The sequence below is a fragment of the Sapajus apella genome, unplaced genomic scaffold (genome assembly GCF_009761245.1).
Source record: "Sapajus apella isolate SASKATOON/1434 unplaced genomic scaffold, GSC_monkey_1.0 scaffold177, whole genome shotgun sequence".
Classification (NCBI taxonomy): domain Eukaryota; kingdom Metazoa; phylum Chordata; class Mammalia; order Primates; family Cebidae; genus Sapajus; species Sapajus apella.
The window spans coordinates 1,497,916-1,520,268 of record NW_022437117.1 but is presented as its reverse complement, the minus strand read 5'-3'; the positions used below and the strand labels follow the sequence as shown (position 1 = coordinate 1,520,268).

Below are 22,353 nucleotides of genomic sequence, written 5' to 3'. Positions count from 1 at the left end.
GGGGGGCAGAAAGGGGCTGGGGACAGATGATGAGGCAGACCCGCCACGTTGTCGATCCTTTCACCAGTCTCTGTATATTGCTTCATTCTCCTGTTTATTATTGAAGATATTTTTATAGATTGTTGTTAGTATGCATGTGATAATGGTTTTGTAGATTTTTTGTCAATATATTTACCATTTTTACTGTGCATACACATAGACACAAAATTTTTAATTGACTTTACAGTAATATATATTTCATCACCTGATTTACAACTAAACATATTTTGAACATACTCTCTTGTAAAACAGTTAAAATAATTGGTCCATTAGAGAAAACATAATTTATTAAACACTCTTAGAGAAATTTAGAGAGAGCTTTTCTTCCAAGGAGACTTTGTTGTTTATTTTGCTTGCTTGTTTGTTTGTTTTTTGAGACGGAGTCTCTGTCGCCAAGGCTGGAGTGCAGTGGCATGATCTCAGCTCACTGCAACCTCCTCCTCCCAGGTTCAAGCAATTCTCCTGCCTCAACCTCCTGAGTAGCTGGGATTACAGGCCCATGCCACTATGCCCAGCTAATTTTTGTATTTTTAGTAGAGACGGAGTTTCACTATGTTGATCAGGCTGGTCTCAAACTCCTCACCTCATGATCCACCCGCCTCAGCTTCCCAAAGTGCTAGGATTACAGGCGTGAACCTGTACATTACCAGCACACCTATGAGAAAACTATTCTTATGCTTACGTTTGATGAAGAATGGACAGCCTTGTAGAAATGTGATTGAACAAAATATGATCTAATGGGAATAGAGTGAAGGGGGAAACCCAGAAAGGCCTGTCTATTCAGATGCTTCTTGGCTTCTCTGTGTAGACTTCTCACTCCCAACCCTCTTGACATATACGGCAGGGCCCCTGCAAAATTAAGAGTCTTCAAGGGAAAAAGGTAAAGCAAGAAATTAACGTTTCTAGGTTTTATGGACTGCTTTGGAGAGAGGATTCTAGTTTCTAAGGCCTGCCTTTGGGAAGAGGAGTTCTGGTTTCTACGACTGGCCGGGGAGAAAGGAGGACACGAAACAGCAGGGCAGGAAGGCAGACGCTCCTCTCCTGAGCCCCCCCACCCCCTCCAAGCTCCTTTAGTTTGGAGTACACAGCATGCCCTGCACGCCCCCACACTTTGGAGTATGGTGTTCTGAGTCAACAGGTCCATTTGGTCTTTGTATAGAGCTCCTAAAACCCTTGGAATTTCCTGAGAGAAGTGCCTTTTGTTATTCATGACAAATCCTTTCCATCACATCTCATCAGTTTATGCTGATGGCAGGACTTAGGGTGGGGCCCCTACAGAGTCTCATGGTGGGGTTGGTCACCAAGATGACCAGCGATTAGAGCTTTCAGCCCCACCCAGGAACCTCAGGGAAGGGCAGAGAAGAAGGGAGGCTGGATTTAAAGTTCTATAAAAACTATTGAACAACACATTTTGATGAACTTCTGGGTTGCCAGGAGGGTGGTCCACTCCAACTCAATGTAGACAGAAGCTCCTGTACGTGGGACCCTGCTAGACCTCATGCCATGTACCTCTTCACCTGGCTGTTCAACGCTCTCCTTTGTAATAAGCCAGTAAACGTAAGTAAAGTGTTTCCCTGAGTTTTGTGAGCCATTCTAGCAAATTACAGAACTCAAGAAGAGAGGGGCCAGGTGCGGTGGCTCACACCTATAATCCCAACACTTTGGAAGGCCAAGGCAAGTAGATCACTTGAGGTCAGTGTAAGGTCTGACCTTGCCATGATAATCTCTGTGACCTGCACGTACACCCCAGATGAGTTCCTGGAAGAAACGATAAACCCCTGCGGTGCCTAACTAACCTAAAACATTCTTCTATTCTTTCTTATTCCGGCCTCAATTGACAAGGCCATTGGACTTTGTAACCCAGTTTGGCCAACCTAGTGACTCCACACCCTATGACCCCCTCCCAGTTTGACCAACTTCCTGACTCCACACCCTACAACTCCCTCCCAGCTTGGCCAACCTCCCAACTCAACACCCTACAACCCCCTCCCAGCTTGCAAAAAACTGCCAACTGTAACTGGGTAACTTTTGTGAATTTCCCCTGCCTCCCTGACAACCTATAAAACCAACTCCTATCCCACCGCCCTCCGCTGACGCTCTTTTCCGCCTCAGCCCACCTGCATCCAGGTGAATAAACAGCCATGTTGCTCACACAAAGCCTGTTTGGGGGCCTCTTCATTCGGAACACACATTTTAACAGTCAGGAGTTCAAGAGCAGCATGGCCAACATGGTGAAACCCTGTCTCTACCAAAAATACAAAAATTAGCCAGGGCTGGAGTGTAGTAGCGTGATCTCAGCTCACTGCAACCTCTGCCTCCCAGGTTCAAGCGATTCTCCTGCCTCAGGCTCCTGAGTAGCTGGGATTACAGGCACCTGCCACTATGCCCAGCTAAATTTTTGTATTTTTAGTAGATATGGGGTTTCACCATGTTGTCCAGGCTAGTCTCGAACTCCTGACTTTGTGATTCGCTCGCCTCGGCCTCCCAAAAGCGCTGGGATTACAGGCATGAGCCACCGTACCCGGCCAATACAGTTTTACAACATTTAGGAAAGAAATACTAGGAAAAAAAACGTATGCAGAGAAATGAAAGCATTTTCAAAGGAGTTTTCAAAGTACTGGGCAAATCCTACATACCAGCAAGTTCTATGGACGTGAAGCTTGCAGTCTGGTGGGAAAGGCATACTGAAATAAAACATTCCCTATATTGGTATGTGCTGTGGACATTACACAGTCCCCTCCTTGAAAAAGACCACCCTAAACAATATCTTAGTTCAGACGAAAGTTACTTCAGCTCTGGGTTACCACACCAGCCTCCTTATCAGTTTTGTGCTAACCAAACACACTCTCCAATTATAGAGTAATAGTCTAATAACTGATGTCTTTTTTTTTTTTTTTTTTTTTTTTTGAGACAGAGTCTTACTCTGTTGCCCAGGCTGGCAAGATCTCAGCTTATTGAAACCTCTGCCTCCCTAGTTCAAGTGATTCTCTGCCTCCCTAGCAGCTGGAATTACAGGCACCTGCCGCCATGCCCAGCTAATTTTTGTATTTTTAGTAGAGACAGTTTTTGGGTTTTTTTTTTTTTTTTTAAACGAAGTTTCTCTCTTGTTGCCCAGGCTGGAGTACAATGGCTCGATCTCAGTTCACTGCAGCCTCTACCTCCTGGGTTCAAGTGATTCTCCTGCCTCAGCCTCCAGAGTAGCTGAGGTTACCCGCATGTGCCACCACCCCCAGCTAATTTTGTATTTTTAGTAGAGAGTTTCTCCATGTTGGTCAGGGTGGTCTCAAACTCCTGACCTCAGGTGATCCGCCCACCTCAGCCTCCCAAAGTGCTGGGATTACAGGTGTGAGCCACCATGCCTGGCCTACTTTGGTGTTTTGTAAATGGTTTTATAACCATAGACATAGCCTAAATGTATTTTGTTTTACTTCAATCACCATTTTAAAAAGATTCTAGGCCAGGCATGGTGGTTCACACCTGTAATCCCAACACTTTGGGAGGCTGAGGCAGATGGATCACTTGAGGTCAGGGTTTGAGACCAGCCTGACCAACATGGTGAAACCCAGTCTCTACTAAAAATACAAAATTAGCCAGGTGTGGTAGTGCACACCTGTAATCCCAGCTACTCAGGAGGCTGAGGCAGGAGAATCACTGGAACCTAGGAGGTGGAGTCTGCAGTGAGCCTAACTGCGCCAGCCTGGGCAACAAGAGTGAAAGTTTGTCTCAAAAAAAAAAAAAAAAAAAAAAGATTCTAAGGTTAATGGAATACTTGCTATTCACTAAAAATATTTGGAAGAAATAAGTTCCTGTGGGCTGGGGAGGTTCTTAAGACCACAAGCTGAGAGCTGCCACCCCTGGGATCCAGTGTAGGACCTGCTGCCTCCTAGAAACAAAACCCACGATCTCACCCAGACCTGGACTCCTTCAGTATAAAACGGGGGAAAAAATACTTATCACTCAGGGTTCTGGTAGGAAGAAATGAACTAACAATGCCTAAGTAGACATGCAGTAAGTGGCATATATCGTTATCATTATTATAACAATAATTCTGATTTTCAGTTCCAGGCACATGCTATGCAGCCCCTCCTCCAGACAACTCACAGGGGACTTGCAGTCAGGTGCTATGCTACAGGAGAGACCTAGCCTCTCCGGCTCGCTGCAGGGCACCAGGCCCAGATATCAGTGTGGACTCCAGAAGGCATTTCCACAAGTCAACTAAGACAGCCTTGGGCCGTTCCAAAGAAATGTGGGCCCCTGAGAACTAAGGGTGTGCAGGAAAGACACAATCACTATGCTCTCAGGCCCTATAATTCCTACCGGGACCTGCTTTATAAATTAGTATTCTTTCCAAATTTACCTTCAAGAGCAGTTCCCTTGAACTACACTTTTGCATGTCCCCAGCTTCTGGCTTCACACTTTGAGGCCCCAGAGAGGAACACTGCTTGACTGGACCCATCTGATGGGGTAAAATATTTTCAGTGAAGGACCAAGTTTTCATTTTAATGGGAAAAAAGCCCCAAATATGCAACCTGGCTATGTAACTAATAATAATTGATTTTTTTTTTTTAAGATGGAGTCTTATTCTATTGGCTCAGGCTGGAATGCAGTGGCGCCATCTTCCCTCACTGCGACATCTACCTCCCAGGCTTGAACAATTCTCCTGCCTCAGCCTCCCGAGTAGCTGGGATTACAGGTGTGTGCCACCACCTCAGCCATGTCTAGCTAATTTTTTTTGTATTTTTAGTAGAGATGGGGTTTCACCACGTTGGCCAGGCCTGTCTCGAACTCCTGACCTCAAGTGATCCACCTGCCTCAGCCTCCCAAAGTGCTGGTATTACAGTCGTAAGCCACTGCACCTGGCCCAAATACATTTTGAACTCAATCAAATATTAGGCTGGGTGCAACAGTTCATGCCTGCAATGCCAGCACTTTGGAAGCCGAGGTGAGCAGATCACCTCAGGTCAGGAGTTTGAAGCCACCCCGGCCAACATGGTGAAGCCCTGTCTCTACTAAAAATACAAAAATTAGCTGAGTGTGGTGGTGCATGCCTATAGTCTCAGCTGCTTGGGAGGTTGAGGCAGCAGAATCAGTTGAACCTGGGAGGTGAAGGTTGCAGTGAGCTGAGTTCATGCCACTGCACTCCTGCCTGGACAACAGAGCAAGACTCCCCGTCTCAAAAAAAAAAAAAATGTATTTGGATCTAAGGAAGAACAATAGGTAAATTAACAATAGGTAAAAAAAATTTCTTTTTTTTTTGAGATGGAGTTTTGCTCGTTACCCAGGCTGGAGTGCAATGGCATGATCTCGGCTCACTGCAACCTCTGCCTCCTGGGTTCAAGCAATTCTCCTGTCTCAGCCTCCCGAGTAGCTGTGACTACAGGCATGCGCCACCACACCCAGCTAATTTTTGTATTTTTAGTAGAGACGGGGTTTCACCATGTTGACCAGGATGGTCTTGATCTCTTGACCTTGTGATCCACCTGCCTCGGCCTCCCAAAGTGCTGGGATTACAGGTGTGAGCCACTGGGCCCGGCCAAATATTTTTACTTGGTAGGAAAGCAAAGCCCTTTCTCCCACCCTCATCCAAAAATAAATAATTTTTTTTTCTTCTCTAGAAAATAACAAAATGTATCAGGCTGAAGTTAATATTATCAGTATTGTTATTTGTAAGTCTTATACCTCCATAGACTTACCTTGTCTTTTTTTTTTTTTTTGCAAATAAGAAATAATTTTTTTTTTTTTTTAGATGGAGTCTTGCTCTGTCAGCCAGGCTGGAGTGCAGTGGTGCGATTTTGGCTCACTGCAACCTCTGCCTCCCTGGTTCAATCCTACTGCAGCCTCCCAAATAGCTGGGACTACAGGCACCCACCACCATGCCCAACTAATTTTTTGTTATTTTTAGTAGAGACAGGGTTTCACCATATTAGCTAGGATGGTCTCAATCTCCTGACCTCATGATCCGCCCTCCTTGGCCTCCCAAAGTGCTGGGATTACAGGTGTGAGCCACCACACCTGGCCAATAAAAAATATTTTTAAAAACAGAAATAAGGTAAATACCTGCTCCATTCCATTTGATTTTCTGTGTCTTCACATAAACATGATATCACCTGTGATTCTAAAGGTCCAAGTATTTAGAAATAGATCATGTTAAGGTTCACATGTTTAATAAGAATTTGAAAGGCAGATTTTAGAAAGGTTAAAGATCAGACAATCTCTTTGTGAGCTTCAAAAATGCTATTTCCAGACCATCACTTGAGAAGCTGAATATAATTTTGGCCACAGATCATGTAAGATCTGTTGTAGTTTAAAAGCAAGTTTTTTCTTTTTTTTTAATTTTTGCGTTATTCTGACATCTTCTGGCCAAAAGAGAGTGCTGCATTTCAACAGTTAAACATTCTCAAGCTCATTCTCAAGAGACAGAAAGCAATAAATGTTCCCCCCTAGAGTGTAAATTAGTTCAACCATTGTGGAAGACAGTGTGGTGATTCCTCAAGGATCTAGGAATCCATTTGACCCAGCAATCCCATTACTGGGTATATATCCAAAGGATTACAAATCGTTCTACTATAAGGACACGTGCACACGAATGTTCATTGCAGCACTGTTTACAATAGCAAAGACCTGGAACCAACCCAAATGCCCACTGACGATAGACTGGATAGGGAAAATGTGGCACATATACACTATGGAATATTATGCAGCCATCAAAAACGATGAGTTTGGGTCCTTTGTAGGGACATGGATGAACCTGGAAACCATCATTCTCAGCAAACTGACAGAAGAGCAGAAGATCAAACACCGCATGTTCTCACTCATAGGCGGGTGTTGAACAATGAGAACACATGGACACAGGGAGGGGAGCACTACACACTGGGGTCAGTTGGGGGGAAATAGGGGAGGAACGGTGCGGGGTGGGGAGCTGGGGAGAAATAGCAAGGGGAGAGATGCCAGATGTAGGTGATGGGGAGGAAGGCAGCAAATCACACTGCCACGTGTGTACCTATGAAACAATTTTGCATGTTCTTCACATGTACCCCCAAACCTAAAATGCAATAAAATAAATAAATGGGAAAAAATAAAAATAAAAAAAAATAAAAAAAATAAATGCTCCCCCTTCAAGAGCAGCAAGATCGCCCATCTCTATAAACTGCTTCTCTCCACTACAGCATAGCCCCTCAGCCTCCACTGAGAATTTCACTGAGTAGACGAACTTGCAGCCTGCCCTTTACAAAAATGTACTAACAGAACAGAAGGAAAAAAATTAAATTCTGTCCTGCTGAGAAGAAAAAATATTAAATTCTGTAAAGCTTTTTTTTGGAGAAAAAAGAGTCTCTAATTTGGATTCATTTTTTTTTCTTTTTTTACAGAGGGGCCTGTCACTCTTTCACTGAGGCTGGAGTGTGGTGCATAATCACAGCTCAGACTCCTAGGCTCAAGTGGATCCTCCCACCTCAGCCTCCCAAGTAGTTAGGACTACAGGCACAGGCCACCACACATGGCTAATTTATTGGCTAATTTATTGATTTTGTTTTATTTTTATTCATTTATTTATCTATTTATTTATTTTGAGATGGAGTCTCATTCTGTCACCCAGATTAGAGTGACTGGAATGTAGTGGCACGTTCTCTGCTCACTGCAACCTCCACCCCCTGGGTTCAAGTGATTCTCAGCCTCCTGAGTAGCCGGGACTATAGGCGCTCACCACCACCACACCCAGCTAATTTTTCTATTTTTCGTACAGACAGGATTTCACCATGTTGGCCAGGCTGGTCTCGGACTCCTGACCTCAAGTGATCCACCCACCTCAGTCAATGAAAGTGCTAGGATTATAGGAATGAGCCACCATGCCCAGCCTTATTTTATTTTATTTTTTTTTTTTGACAGATTTTCGCTCGTCACCCAGGCTGGAGTGCAATGGTATGATCTCTGCTCACTGCAACCTCCACCTTCAGGGTTCAAGCAATTCTCCTGCCTCAGCCTCTCAAGTAGCTGGGATCATAGGTGCCTGCCACCATGTCCAGCTAACTTTTGTATTTTTAGTAGAGACAGGGTTTCACCATGTTGGCCAGGCTGGTCTCGAACTCCTGACGTCAGGTCTCAAACTCCTGATCTACCTGCCTTGGCTTCCCAAAGTGCTGGGATTAAAGGTGTGAGCCATGGCGCCCAGCCAATTTTTTTTTTTTTCAAACTTAACTTGGTGCTCATTTGTTACAGCACTAAATTTCTCATTTTTGGTAGAGATGGGATGGGGGCTCGCTATGTTGCCCAGGCTGGTCTCGAACTCCTGGTCTCAAGTGATCCTCCTACCTTGGCCTCCCAAAGGTCTGAGATTATGTGCATGAGCTATTGTGTCCAGCCTGGATTCAAAAAAAATTTTTTTTTCTCTTTTTCTTTCTCTTGCCCGCGCCCCCCAACCCCCACTGGTGCCTCACCAAGTAGGAAGACTACATATGGATTCAATTTTTTTTTTTTTTTTTTTGAGACAGAGTTTCACTCTTGTTGCCAAGGCTGGAATGCAGTGGCACGACCTCAGCTCACTGCAACCTCAGCCTCCCAGGTTCAAGCAATTCTTCTGCCTCAGCCTCCCAAGTAGCTGGGGACTACAGGCATGGACCACCACACCTGGCTAATGTTCGTTTTTATTTTTAGTAGAGATGGGATTTCACCATGTTGGCCAGGCTTGTCTCAAACTCCTGACCTCAGGGGATCCTGCTGTCTTAGCCTCCCAGAGTGCTGGGATTACAGGCGTGAGCCACCACGCTTGGCCTGGATTCAAAATTTTTAAAGATTGATTCTGGACTCAAATTGAAAAACAAGATCTTTCTAAAAGGTAGAAACTGATACTAAGTTATTTACTACAACTTTTTCTTTCTTTTTTGTTTTTTTGAGATGGGGTCTCACTCTGTCACCAGGGCTAAAGTCTGGAGCACAGTGGCATCATCTCAGCTCAAGCAATCCTCCCACTTAAGCCTCCAGAGTAGCTGGGACCACAGGGGCATGCCACCATGCTTGGCTAATTTTTATATTTTTAGTAGAAGGGTGGTTTCACCATGTTGCCCAGGGTGATCTCAAACTCCTGGCCTCATGGGATCTGCCCACCTCAGCCTCCCAAAGTGCTGGGATTACAGGTGTAAGACACTGTGCCCAGCCACTTACTATGGCCTTATGCCAAATTTACCTAGGAAGTTCAATTTAAGTCCACTAAATCTTTAAAATGTCTGCAACAATAAAGAAATGCAGGTACTTATGCATTCTAGGTCCTATATACATCTTCTGGTCTTGCCTTCATATATTAGGGCCTGTGTGTTTTTCAAGTTTTCTGTTTGATATAATGTATCTCATTGCATAACAGTCCTTCTTTCCTAGGAACTAACCATTACTGTCTCCTACCACAAGAAAAGCACTGAGCTTCATTTTTAAAAAGTTCCCACCAGGACTGGCTCACACCTGTAATACTAGTGCTTTGCGAGCCTGAGGCAGGAGGATGTTTGAGGCCAGGATTCAAGTGACCAGCCTGGGCAACACAGTGAGAACCTGTTTCTACATAAAAGTTTTTTTTTTTTTTAAATTAGCTGGGTATGGTAGTATGCACGTGTAGTCTCAGCTACTTGGGAGGCTGAGGTGGGAGGACTGCTGAGCCCAGGAGTTCCAGGCTTCAGTGAGCCATGATGGCGTCACTGCCTTCCAGCCTAGGTGACAGAGCAAGGCCCTGTCCCAGAAAAAATAAAATAAAATAATTCCGTTTCCTTATCCTCAGAAACATCAAATAGCAATAGCATTTCTATCTTTGTGAGACGAGTAAATCACCTGATAACAAAAGAGGGTATAGTTCCACATTTCACATATGCATATGAGGATACCATGTTCATAACAAATAACAGATTTCAAATGAAAATTAAGGCTGTATATTTCATAAGGAAAGCTTTACGACATTAAGGTGATCCAAATTTTAGTGGTCACAACACACATCACCCTTACAAAAATGAGAGAATACATTTGATTCTATAATCAAACTTCATATATTCTTTCTTCTGTCATTTTCGTCCCTCAAGCAACCACGTAGCTGAGAGAAAACTGGACGTACCCGAGGAGTGTATCAATAGCGCAAGTCTCTTGAGATGCCTTGTCGATCGGTAGATCAAGTTATAGCCTCGGTTTCTGACTTTGCTGTGGTGGTACTGGATGTAGCATTCAAGGAGTAAATGGAGAATCCACAAAATAACTTTCCCAAGGATTATGACCGTCTGAACTTTCAGTGGGTTTGTGTAATTTCCTGGGCACTTGTCCTCATTTGGATTAGGATAAGAACAAAGCACACCTGTCAAAAATGCTAAAATAACAAACACAAGCTGGGGGAAAGGAGAGCAGCAGGATTAATGTTCAATATTTGGAATTAGGAAGCAATAACCACCATCCCAGCATATACTCTTATACCTATAGCTTCCACTATCCTATTTTTATAAATGAGTTTTTAAATGTATTTTTGATTTGTTTTGTTTAAATGTACTTTTGTTTTTTGTGTGAGATACGGTCTTGCCCTGTTGCCCAGGCTGGAGTGCAGTGGTGTGATCTCGGCTCACTGCAGCCTCAACCTCCTGGGCTCAAGCGATCCTCCTACCACAGTCTCTAGAGCAGCTGGGACTACAGGCCCGTGGCTCCACACCTGGCCAATTTAAAAAGGTTTTTATAGAGATGCGTTCTTGCTATGGTACCCAGGCTGGGACAGAGTATGTCATACAAAAAGTTAAAGGAAAGACAAAAAGGAGGCCACCATCTGAAAACCACAAGGCCACCCCTGCACATGGTGGTACCGAGAAGGAAGTGCTTGAGCTGAGATCTGGGGATTGGGAAGCCATGGTGGAGCCATGCCACAGCTACTAGTTCCCTCAAGGAAAGGGGATATCACCTCTCTCCCCAGTGATTCCGTTCCAAACTCATCTCCCACAGTACACCTCACTGAAGAGGAATCCCAGCTGCAGGGGAACCCGGGAAATGTGCTGGGCCCTCAGTCTTCATTTCAGAGGCAACAAGTGTTAACAAGTGTTAACCAGGTCTGTGAATGCTTTTAGAAATAGTCTATTATTATTATTATTATTATTTTTGTGACACAGTTTCACTCGTTGCCAGGCTGGAGTGCAATAGTGTGATCTCGGATCACCACAACCTCCACCTCCCAGGTTCAAGTGAAGATTATGGGATTACAGGCATGTGCCACCATGCTCTGCTAACTTTTTGTATTTTTGGTAGAGACGGGGTTTCTTCAAGTTGGTCAGGCTGATCTTGAACTCCAGACCTCAGGCGATCCGCCCGCCTCAGCCTCCCAAAGTGTTGGGATTACAGGTGTGAGCCACCAAGCCTGTCCTTAGAAATATTCTATTATATACAGGACTACAGGTGCTCACCAGCCCTCTCAACTCCCTTTTAAAAACTGCAAATAGGGGCTGAGTGTGAATGGGCACACAGTGTCCTCTGGATAGCAAGTAGTTTGTAGTCTCTTGATATGATAGACAACACTGCTATTATCAGCAATATCCTTACATGTGTGCAAATATATCCACGATGAATTCTTTGAGGATATAAGTAAAAATGTATGTACTTTGTTTCTGCCCATGACACAACTGTCAGGATATCCTAAGGACATCTGTCCTACATTTTACTGGTGGGCATTTTTTTTTGAGACAGAGTCTTGCTCTGTCACCAGAGCTGGAGTGCAGTGGCGCGATCTTGGCTCACTGCAACCTCTGCCTCCCAGGTTCAAGCAATTTTCCTGCCTCAGCCTCCAGAGTAGTTGGGTCTACAGGCGTGCACCACCAGGCCCAGCTAATTTTTTTTGTATTTTAGTAGAGACAGGGTTCACCATGTCGGCCACGATGGTCTCGATCTCCAGACCTTGTGATCCAACTACCTCGGCCTCCCAAAGTGCTGGGATTACAGGCGTGAGCCACCGCACCCGGCCATGTACCCTACATTTTAAATGTTGCTAGACACAGCACAACTGCCCTCTGAAACACTTATATATGTTTTATAAACATCACCTCTGGATAGGTCCCCTTCATCCAGCCAACTTACATGAATAAACCACAGAAGATTCACTATGATGACTGTAGGAAGAGGATGGAATTGGGGTCTAAAGTGAGCTTGTAGTGAGTGATGTGGGAGAAGCTGGGCATCCAGAAGTGGGTCGTCTTCAATACTCTGGGTGATATCCAAGGAACCCTGGGGTACAGAAAAATGAAAGCAAGCTATAATCGCCACTTTCTGGATTATGTTTCTAAGACCAATCTACTAAACCATAAAGCTTTTTAACCATATACAAATTAAAGGCAAGAAAACACATTCCCTACCTAAAGACAATTTTTAAAAATTAATTAATTTTTTTAAAATTGTAGAGACAGGGTCTCGCTATGTTGCCCAGGCTGGTCTTTTTTGTTTGTGTTTTGTTTTTTGTTTGTCTTTGAGACACAGTCTTGTTCTGTTGCCAAGGCTGGAGTGTAATGGTGCAATCTCGGCTCACTGCAATCTCCATCTCCCAGGTTCAAGCGATTCTCTTGAGTAGCTGGGACTACAAGCATGTGCCACCACATCCAGCTAATTTATTTTTATTTTTAGTAAAGATGGGTTTTCAATATGTTGGCCAGGCTGATCTCAAACTCCTGACCTCAGGTGATCCACACGCCTCAGCCTCTCAAAGTGGTGGGATTACAGGTGTGAGCCACCGCGCCTGGCTCCAGGCTGGTCTTGAACTCTTGGCACCAAGTGATCCTTCTGTCTAGGCCTCCCATATTGCTGGGATTACAGATGTGAATCACCACACTCAGCCTAAAGCCAATTAAAAAAATATACTCACCTATGAATAACTACTATGTATATCTTGGGAAAACAAGTTTTTAAATGGGTAGAGGAGATCTTAAATTAATTATATCTACATCTCTCTTTTTTTAAATTAGAGACAGAGTTTCTGGCATCTGGCAACAGAACGAGACTAACAAGACTTTGTCTCAAAAAAAACAAAAAACATATATATTGATTTATTTAACATTACTTATATTGTTGAAATAATTACATACAGTTGCAAATTTTTTTTTTTTTGAGACACGGTTTCACTCTTGTTGCCCAGGCTGGAGTGCAATGGTGTGATCTCGGCTTACCACAACCTCTGCCCGCCCTGGGTTCAAGCAATTCTCCTGCCTCAGCCTCCTTAGTAGCTGGGATTACAGGCATGTACCACCATACCTGGCTACTTTTTGTGTTTCTTTCTTTCTTTCCTGTCCTTTCTTTCTTTTTCTCTCTCTCTTTCTTTCTTTTCTCTTTTCTTTTTTTCTTTTTTATTCTTCCTCTCTCCTGAGGGATACTTTCTGTATTTTTAGTAGAGACGAGGTTTCTCCATGTTGGTCAGGCTGGTCTCAAACTCCCAACCTCAGGTGATCTGTGGCACCATCTCAGCTCACTCCAAGTGATTCTCCTGCCTCAGCCTCCTAAGTAGCTGGGATTACAGGCACCCGCCACCACGCTCAGCTAATTTTTTGTATTTTTAGTAGAGATAGGGTTTCACCATGTTGGCCAGGCTAGTCTTGAACTCCTGACCTCATGTGATCCCCCTGCCTCAGCCTCCCAAAGTGCTGGGATTATAGGCATGAGCCACCACACCTGGCCCAGCTGCAATTTTTAAAATAAAGTTCTGGACATATACAGATAGTAAAAAGGTTACTATAGCGGAGCAAATTAACACATCCAACATCTCACACGGTAATCCACTATTTGTGTTTGCGGCAGCAGCACCTAAAATCTACTCATTTAGCATGGATCCCACACACAGTACAATTTTATTCCTTATAGTCCTCATGTTGTATGTAACTCCAGTAGACTTGTCCATCCTCTGTATCTGCTGCTTTGTATTCTCTGACCTACATCTCCCCATTTCTTTCCTGGGTCTGCTGCCCTAGAGTTGCAGTTCTTAAATTGTCTCTGGAGGTTCCACAAAATTTTTAAAAGTTGATAGAGGCTTTATTAAGAGTTCTTAAAACAAACTTTCCATTATGATAGAAATACTTTAGCGTACTAATGGAAACAGATGACCCGGATTGGCCCTTGAGAAAACTTCAGTTTGTAGATACCAGATTCTCTGTCTTTTTTTTTTTAAGATGGGGTTTCACAAGTTGGTCAGACTGGTCTTGAACCCCTGACCTTGTGATCTGCCAGCCTCAGCCTCCCAAAGTGCTGGGATTACAGGCATGAGCCACCACGCCTGGCATTGCTACCAGATTCTCAATGAAAGCAACTACAGAGTTGTAACGTCACCAAAGTGGCCAAGAAAGACTTAGCATGTCGAGGCTGTCACCTAAACATTTCAGCAAGTCATGTTTAAAGGTACGATTTTGACAGCAACAGTTCTTCCAGGTCTCTACTCCATATAAATGAATCGAAACTATCTCTTAGTCTCAGACCCTTACTGTAAACTATTATGTATAATACTTTGCCCGGGGTAAAAGACTATAAGGTGATTAAGTTTTCATTGGGGAGGTAAGACATAAAGACATGAAGGACTAAACAACAGTACAAGAATACACAATACAATACAGTGCACAGAGATCTGATGACAGTATAGCAATTATAGTTAACAATTCTACATTGTAAGGCCGGGAGCAGTTGCTCATGCCTGTAATCCCAGCACTTTGGGAGGCCAAAGTAGGCAGATTACTTGAAGTCAGGAGTTCGAGACCAGCCTTGCCAACATGGTGAAACATCGTCTCTACTAAAAATATAAAAAATTAGCCAGGCATGGTGGCATGCACCTGGTAATCCCAGCTACCTAGGAGGCTAAGGCAGGAGAATCACTTGGACCCAGTAGGCAGAGGTTGTAGTGAGCCGAGATTGCACCACTGCACTCCAGCCTGGGCGACAGAGCAAGACCCATTCTCAAAGAAAAAGAAATATATATATATCTATTTACACTTTTAAGTACACTCTTAACAAATTAAAGGTATATACAGTGCAGTATTGCAATATACTGCACTGTATATACCTTTAATTTGTTAAAAGTGTAGATCTTAAGTGTTCCCATCACATGTTAAAAAAAGGAAAAAGAATATGGTGCATGGGAAGTACATAATAAGTCAGCAAAGGAAAAGCGCAAAGGACAATGCAAAAAAATTAGGTTAGCTAATTACACTATGATGAGATGGAAATGAAGCATTCATAAATAGGATTTGGCTACACAGAATGAGAGCTCTTCATTTTGGAAGAAGTAGGGACTAGGACAAATGATGTTAAGGGATGGCTGTTGAGTGCTAAGATAACAAACGTAAATACATTAATCTGGGGTGTAACCCAGCTCTGGAGTGCTGGAGTGGGCTCCTCAATTTCCAGTCGAAGGCATTCAACACTACTCTGTACCTACTTTTTGTTTGTTTGTTTTTGAGATGGAGTCTTGCTCTGTTGCCCAGGCTGGAGTGCAGTGGCTTGATCTCCACTCACTGTAACTTCGGCCTCCAGGGTTCAAGCAATTCTCCTGTCTCAGCCTCCTGAGTAGCTGGGATTACAGGCACACACCACCACGCCCGGCTAATTTTTGTATTTTTAGTAGAGATGGGGTTTCACCACATTGGCCAAGCTGGTCTCGAACTCCTGACCTCAGGTGATCCACTTGCCTTGGCCTTACAAAGTGCTGGGATTGTAGGCATGAGCCATTACGGCTGGCCAACTCTTTTATTTCAATGCCTAGACTGCTTCCTGTTTAGTTTACCATAACTCATGGTACCATTCGGGTTACTCCTGTTCTCTTCAAGATCCCTCTGCCTCTAGCTCATTCTCAGTCAGCAGATGTTGGAGCTTCGAGATCTGCTCTTCCCTTAGCTAATGTCTGTGCATTCTTTCATGCTCAGAAGGGGCAATTCCTACCAGGTGGCTTTTCTGGGTGCCCCTAATCTGGATTATGCTACCCTCCATGTTTTTCAAAGTGTTCTATGCTTGCCTCTTCTATCATGCTATCCTGTGATAGTCTCTTATCTCTTCTCCACTAGACTTCATTGGACCTATTAACTCTACACCTCTTGTCTTTGTAATCCCAGCTCCCAACACTGCCTCATGGTTGTCACTCAGCAAACATTTGACAGATGAATGACTGAGTGCCCCAAACCTGTCTCTGCAGTATTTTCTAACTCGGTTATAGGCATCATCAAAGATGTGGGCTAATCAGAAGAGATTATCAGGACACATGAGGAATCAACTATGACCAAAGGCAATAAGAGCTGTGGTTAAGGGCAGGCTCCTAAGGGCAGACTGCCTGGATTCCAGCACAAGTTTCACTGCTTTCTAGCTGAGAGCAAGTTACTTCACCTCTCATGCCTCACTTTTCACATATAAAAAGGAGACTAATAATAGCACCTGTTTCATAGCTCTGTCAGGAATGTTAAATGAGTTACTACATATGCAAGTGCTCATAACACTGTCTGACACAGGAAAATCACTCAATAAGTATTAGCCACTATTATCTCTTTATTAACTGTTTTTTAAAAAATATTTTTAAATTTTAAAATAAAAAATGAGATGGGGTCTCGCTATGTTGGTCAGGTTGGTCTTGAACTCTTGGCCTTAGGCAATCCCCCCAAGTGGACTCCCAATGTACTAAGATTACAGGTGTGAGCCACCACACCTAGCCGTTTTATTAACTCTTACTTTTCACTTGCACCCTGCTATGGTCTAAATGTTGCTGTCCCTCAATAGTCCCCCACTTTCCTTTGGGAAGTAATTAAGCCATGAGAGTTCCACCCTCATAAATAGATTAGTGCCCTTATAAAAAAGGCTTGAATGAGCTCCCTTCCACCTTCCACCACTTGAGGATGCAGCAGGAAGGCGCCATCTTTAAAGCAGAGAGCAACCCCACGCCAGGGCTCTTGGCACCCTGATCTTGGACTTCCTGAATCTGTGGCTGCCTTAACCTTGGACTTCTATCCTCTAGCACTGAGAGCAATACATTTCTATTTGTAAATTATTCCATCTGTATTTTGTTATAGCAACCCAAACAAACAAAGACACTACTCCTATAATCATTACCATTCTATCCACTTAGGGCTGGGGCATGATAAAAAGAGAAAAAATCATTACCATTCTAACCCCTAAACCTGTTCTTTCCTCTCTATTCTCACTATCTTAATCCAGGGCCTCCCATTTCCCATGGCCTTTTACTAGAAGCTTCCAGTCTCCTGGTCTTGGCAATCTCTTTCACTGCTGTCAGAATTGTTCCAAGACAAACATTCGTGTTTCTCCTCAAAAAACTTTGGGTCCTAATAGTGATAGTCACTATTGGCGTCATATTGTTTCTGGGTATGTCTGTGAGGAGACAAACATTTGAGTCAGTGGACTGGGAGAGGAAGACCCACCTCAGTATGGGTGAGCACCATCCAATCAGCCGCCAGTGCAGCTAGATCCAAGCACCGAATGGGGGTATAAGCAGCTTGCTGTGTCTTCTGGCTCTTTCTTTCCTGCGTCAGACACTTGCTTCCTTTCTTCCTGCCCTTAGACATCAGACTCCAGGTTCTTCAGCCTTTAGACTCTGGGACCTGCACCAGCAGCTTGCTTGGGCTATCAAGGCCTTTGGCTGTAGACTGAAGCCTGCACCGCTGGCTTCCCTGGTTTTCAGGCTTTTGGACTTGGACTGTGCAACTACCACTTTCCCTTTCCCAGCGTGCAGGTCGCCTATCATGGGACTTCACTGTGTAATCTTGTGAGCCAATTCTCCCTAATAAACTCTCTTTTATATATACATATATCCTATTGGTTCTGTCCCTCTGTATAATCCTAATACAACCCCCATAGTCCTCAGGACAAAGTCCAAATTCTTAGCCTATCACTTTACAATCTATCCCCAAGTTACTTCTAAAGATCTCTCTCTCTCTTTTTGAGACGGAGTCTCACTCTGTCGCCCAGGCTGGAGTGCACGATCTCAGCTCACTGCAAGCTCTGCCTCCTGGGTTCAAATGATTCTCCTGCCTCAGTCAAGTAGCTGGGATCACAGGCGCCCGACACCTCACCCAGCTAGTTTTTATATTTTTAGTAGAGACAGGGCTCACCATGTTGGCCATGCTGGTCTCAAACTCCTGACCTCAAGTGATCCCCTCTCCTTTGCCTCCCAAAGTGCTGGGATTACGGGCATGAGCCACTGTGCCTGACTCTTTTTTTTTTTTTTAAACAGGGTCTCACTCTGTCACCCAGGCTAGAGTACAGTGGTACGATCTCGGCTCACTGCAGCCTCCATGCCCCTCTCCGCAGGCTCAAGTGATCCTCCTACCTCAGCCTCACAAGTAGCTGGGACCACAGGCACACTCCAGTATGCTCAGCTGATTTTTGTATTTTTAGTAGAGATGGGGTATCACCATGTTGCCCAGGCTGGTCTCAAACTCCTGAGCTCAAGCAATCCACCTGCCTTGGCCTCCCAAAGTGCTAGGATTACAGGAATGAGCCACCGAGACTACCCAAAAATTTGCCTCTCACCATTTCTCTCCTTCCTGGTGCTGCCTGCTGATAATATCCATCTTTCATGGAACACTTTCCACCTCTACTTATTCTTCCCCACCTGTCAAATGCTTGTCCCAGAAAAACCACCTTCTCTGTGCTGCCTTTCCAGCATTCCCAGCCTCAGCACCATTCCTACGACACTCTTCATCTGACATTGTAGTTTTCATCTATACAAGTTTGAGCTGGGTCTACTTTGTATCTTCCATGCCTCCGTTTAACCTCTGAATATACAGAAGCATTCATAATAATGTTTAATGTCCATATGCTATTTCTAGCATATGTCATGTCTGAATCAGTTTCAATGGACTCAGTACAGCTCATATTTTCCTGCCTCTTTACATGCCTTGTAATTTTTTATTGAATGCCAGATATTTCCAATTTTACCTCTGTGGGTGCTGGAAATTTTCTGTATTCCTATATTCTTGAACTTTGTTCTGGAGTACAGCGAAGTCACTTAGAAACAGTCTGATCTGGGCCGGGCGTGGTGGCTCAAGCCTGTAATCCCAGCACTTTGGGAGGCCGAGGCGGGTGGATCGCAAGGTCAAGAGATCGAGACCATCCTGGTCAACATGGTGAAACCCCGTCTCTACTAAAAATACAAAAAATTAGCTGGGCATGGTGGCACGTGCCTGTAATCCCCGCTACTCAGGAGGCTGAGGCAGGAGAATTGCCTGAACCCAGGAGGCGGAGGCTGCGGTGAGCCGAGATCGCCCCTTTCCCCCCCAGCCTGGGCAAAAAGAAAAAAAACTCTTTCACAAAAAAAAAAAAAAAAAAAAAAAGAAACAGTCTGATCTTTTTGGTCTTGCTGTTAAGAAATCAGGTGGGCTTCATCTAGGGCTAATTCTACTCCACTACTGAGACAAGACCTTTCTGAGTATCCACCTGCATGTTCTGTGAATTATGGGGTTTTTGTCTGGCTGGTAGGTGAAATAGGCAGTATTCTTGGCCCCGCAAGGAGAAGCTGTCCTTCTAATCCTTCAAGGTGGTTCTTTTTGAGGCCTCCAAGAGCTTCCTCATGCCCTGATTAGCACTCTACTGGACGCCTGGGGGGATCCCCATGAAGATCTTCAGAGTTCTCCCTCTTTGTAGCTCTCTCCTCTCTGGGTGCTCTGTCTTGGGAACTCTAGTTGCCTCTGTCTCCCAGATCCTCAACTCCATCTTGCCAACTCAGAAATCTGCTGGGCTCTGCCTGGTTTCCCCGTTCCTTGTCACAGCCTGCACGCTTTCAAGGCAGTACGCCGGGGCAGTGATGGGTTCACAACATTTGTTTCCATTTCTGAGATTGCTACCCTTTGCTGTCTGATGTCCAATATCTCACAAAGTGTTGTATCTTATATCTAGTTTTTTGGTTGTTTCAGGCACAATGGTACATCTATTCACGGTTACTCCATGTTGGCTGGGAATGGAAGTCCCTACTAAACTCTCTTACACCTGTACTACAACCTACAATACTATGCACACGGTATTGAAACTGTCAGAATAAAATGTGCTTTACAAGGGCAGAGACTCTGTTGTTATGTTCTTTGTATTTTTAACACTTAACACATAGCAGATGCTGTATGTAATATGTGTGTTGAGAGAATGAAAGGCTGTCCAACTTCTTGTATGCTTCAGACCTGGGAAAATTTTTTCTTTTCTTTTTTTTTTTTTAGATGGAGTCTCGCTCTGTTGCCCAGTCTGGAGTGCAGTGGCACCATCTCGGCTCGCTGCAACCTCTGCCTCCCAGGTTCAAGCAATTCTCCTGCTCCAGCCTCCCAAGTATCTGGGACTACAGGCACACGTCACCATGCCCGGCTAATTTTTTGCATTTTAGTAGAGATAGGGTTTCACCATGTTGCCCAGGCTGGTCTCAAACTCCTGGGCCCAGGCAACCTACCCACCTTGGCCTCCCAAAGTGCTGGGATTACAGGCATGAGCCACTGCCTTTTTTCTTTTTTTTTTTTTTTGAGACAGAGGTTCCCTCTTGTTGCCCAGGCTGGAGTGCAATGGCGTGATCTGGGCTCACTGAAATCTGTGCCTCCCAGGTTCAAGCAATTCTCCTGCCTCAGCCTCCAGAATAGCTGGGATTACAGGCACGTGCCACTAGGCCCAGCTAATTTTTGTATTTCTAGTAGTTACGAGGTTTCACCATGTTGGCCAGGCTGGTCTCAAACTCCTGACCTCAAGTGACCTACCTACCTCTGCCTCCCAAAGTGCTGGGATTACAGGCATGAGCCACTACATCTAGCCAGACCTGGGAAATTTCAACAAAGCTAGCATTGAAACCTTCACTATTAGACAATAATCTACTTTATTTATCTCCTACTATGCAACTTTCATGCACCTTCTCTAGCCTAAATAAGCTTTCTATAGATCCCTACAAATATCCTCTCTTGCCTTTTCCAGAATTCTATGCATCTTTCAAGGTCTCAACAAAGTTTATGTTCTCTATAAAACTTGCCCTGCTAAGTGTTTTCCTTCTGCTTTAAACTCCTATTAAACATATTGCCCATAATAGTTATTTGGAGTATTTCTTACGTTTTCCTTTTCATGTATGTATCTTTTGTTTTTTCTAACTGCAGGGAAGGAGTTGGGGACTATAACATGGTTCTTCTCTATGTCACTTATTTACTTTCTGATGAATCCTATAGGAAATATGCAGCATAACCATACAAACAGCACCCAGTCATTCTGTTAACTCACCACCTGGAAGTGAAGGTGAGGGGAAAAGGACTCTTGAATCCAAATGATTTTTTTCGTTTCTATTATTAACTATATTACCACCTGTAGAATATATCCATTGTTTTTGCCCACATGGCATCTCTTCCCTCTTCTTTTGTGACAATAACGCTATTTCCTTTCAGGACCCACTGTCTACTTCTGCATTAAGTCTTAGTGGAAATATCCTTCAATACCCTTCCTCCTCCTCTGGCCTAGAAGTGGTCATGGAACAAAAAAACAGTTGGGTAAATCCAACTCTCTCCATGAGCAGTAAAAGAAAGATTGCCAGGCATGGTGGCTCACGCCTATAATCCAGCACTTTGGGAGGCTGAGGCGGGTGGATCACAAGGTCAGGAGTTCAAGACCAGTCTGACCAACATGGTGAAACCCCGTCTCTACTAAAAATACAAAAATTAGCCGGGCATGGTGGCGCATGCCTGTAATCCCAGCTACTCAGGAGGCTGAGCAGGAGAATCGGTTGAACCCGGGAGGCAGAGGTTGCAATGAGCCGAGACTGCACCACTGCACTCCAGCCTGGGCAACAAAGCAAGGCTCTGTCTCAAAAGAAAAAAAGAAAGATCATGGTTTAGGCAGATTCATTCTGGGGTTGACCCTGAAAGAACTCCCGTTGCTTCCTTCAATCCCTTGAGATACCTTTGTTTGGGTCCTTTCAGAGGCCTTGGCATTTACTCACCCTACAGCGTTTCAAATAAATCCTTTTAACAGCCAGAGTTGGTTTTACTGCTTGGGAACAATGAATCCTTACTAACACAATGTCTTTGATTCAACTCATCTAAGTGTCTGCACCCAAAGCATGGTCCACAATTTTTAGCTTTTTATTGAAGGCTAGAAATCATGTCTACAAAATACCAAAAGCAGGCGACTTAGTCAGATCTAAAGTGACTTCAATTGTGGTTGGTGTTAAAACATTAATCTCTAATTATTTTTTATTTCTTTTTTTTTTTTTTGAGACAGAGTTTCACTCATGTTACCCAGGCTGGAGTGCAATGGCGCGATCTCGGCTCACCGCAACCTCCGCCTCCTGGGTACAGGCAATTCTCCTGCCTCAGCCTCCTGAGTAGCTGGGGGGGGGGGGGGGGG

At 44.2% G+C, this 22,353-nt stretch overlaps 1 protein-coding gene across 4 annotated transcripts in view; it reads right to left on the bottom strand.

The window, feature by feature from the left end:
* The window catches only part of TMEM192 (transmembrane protein 192), a 34,809-nt gene that overhangs the window by 10,567 nt on the left and 1,889 nt on the right, over positions 1-22,353 (bottom strand). For 3 of the 4 annotated variants that reach the window (XM_032268255.1, XM_032268257.1, XM_032268258.1), the window contains exons 2-3: positions 12,109-12,255; positions 10,124-10,388 (exon numbers count right to left, since the gene is read on the bottom strand). In XM_032268255.1, the coding sequence (XP_032124146.1) occupies positions 10,124-10,388; positions 12,109-12,255 (412 nt within the window). Of the gene's footprint in view, positions 1-10,123; positions 10,389-12,108; positions 12,257-22,353 lie in introns of all 4 variants that reach the window. The other variant, XM_032268256.1, reaches the window with a different exon arrangement.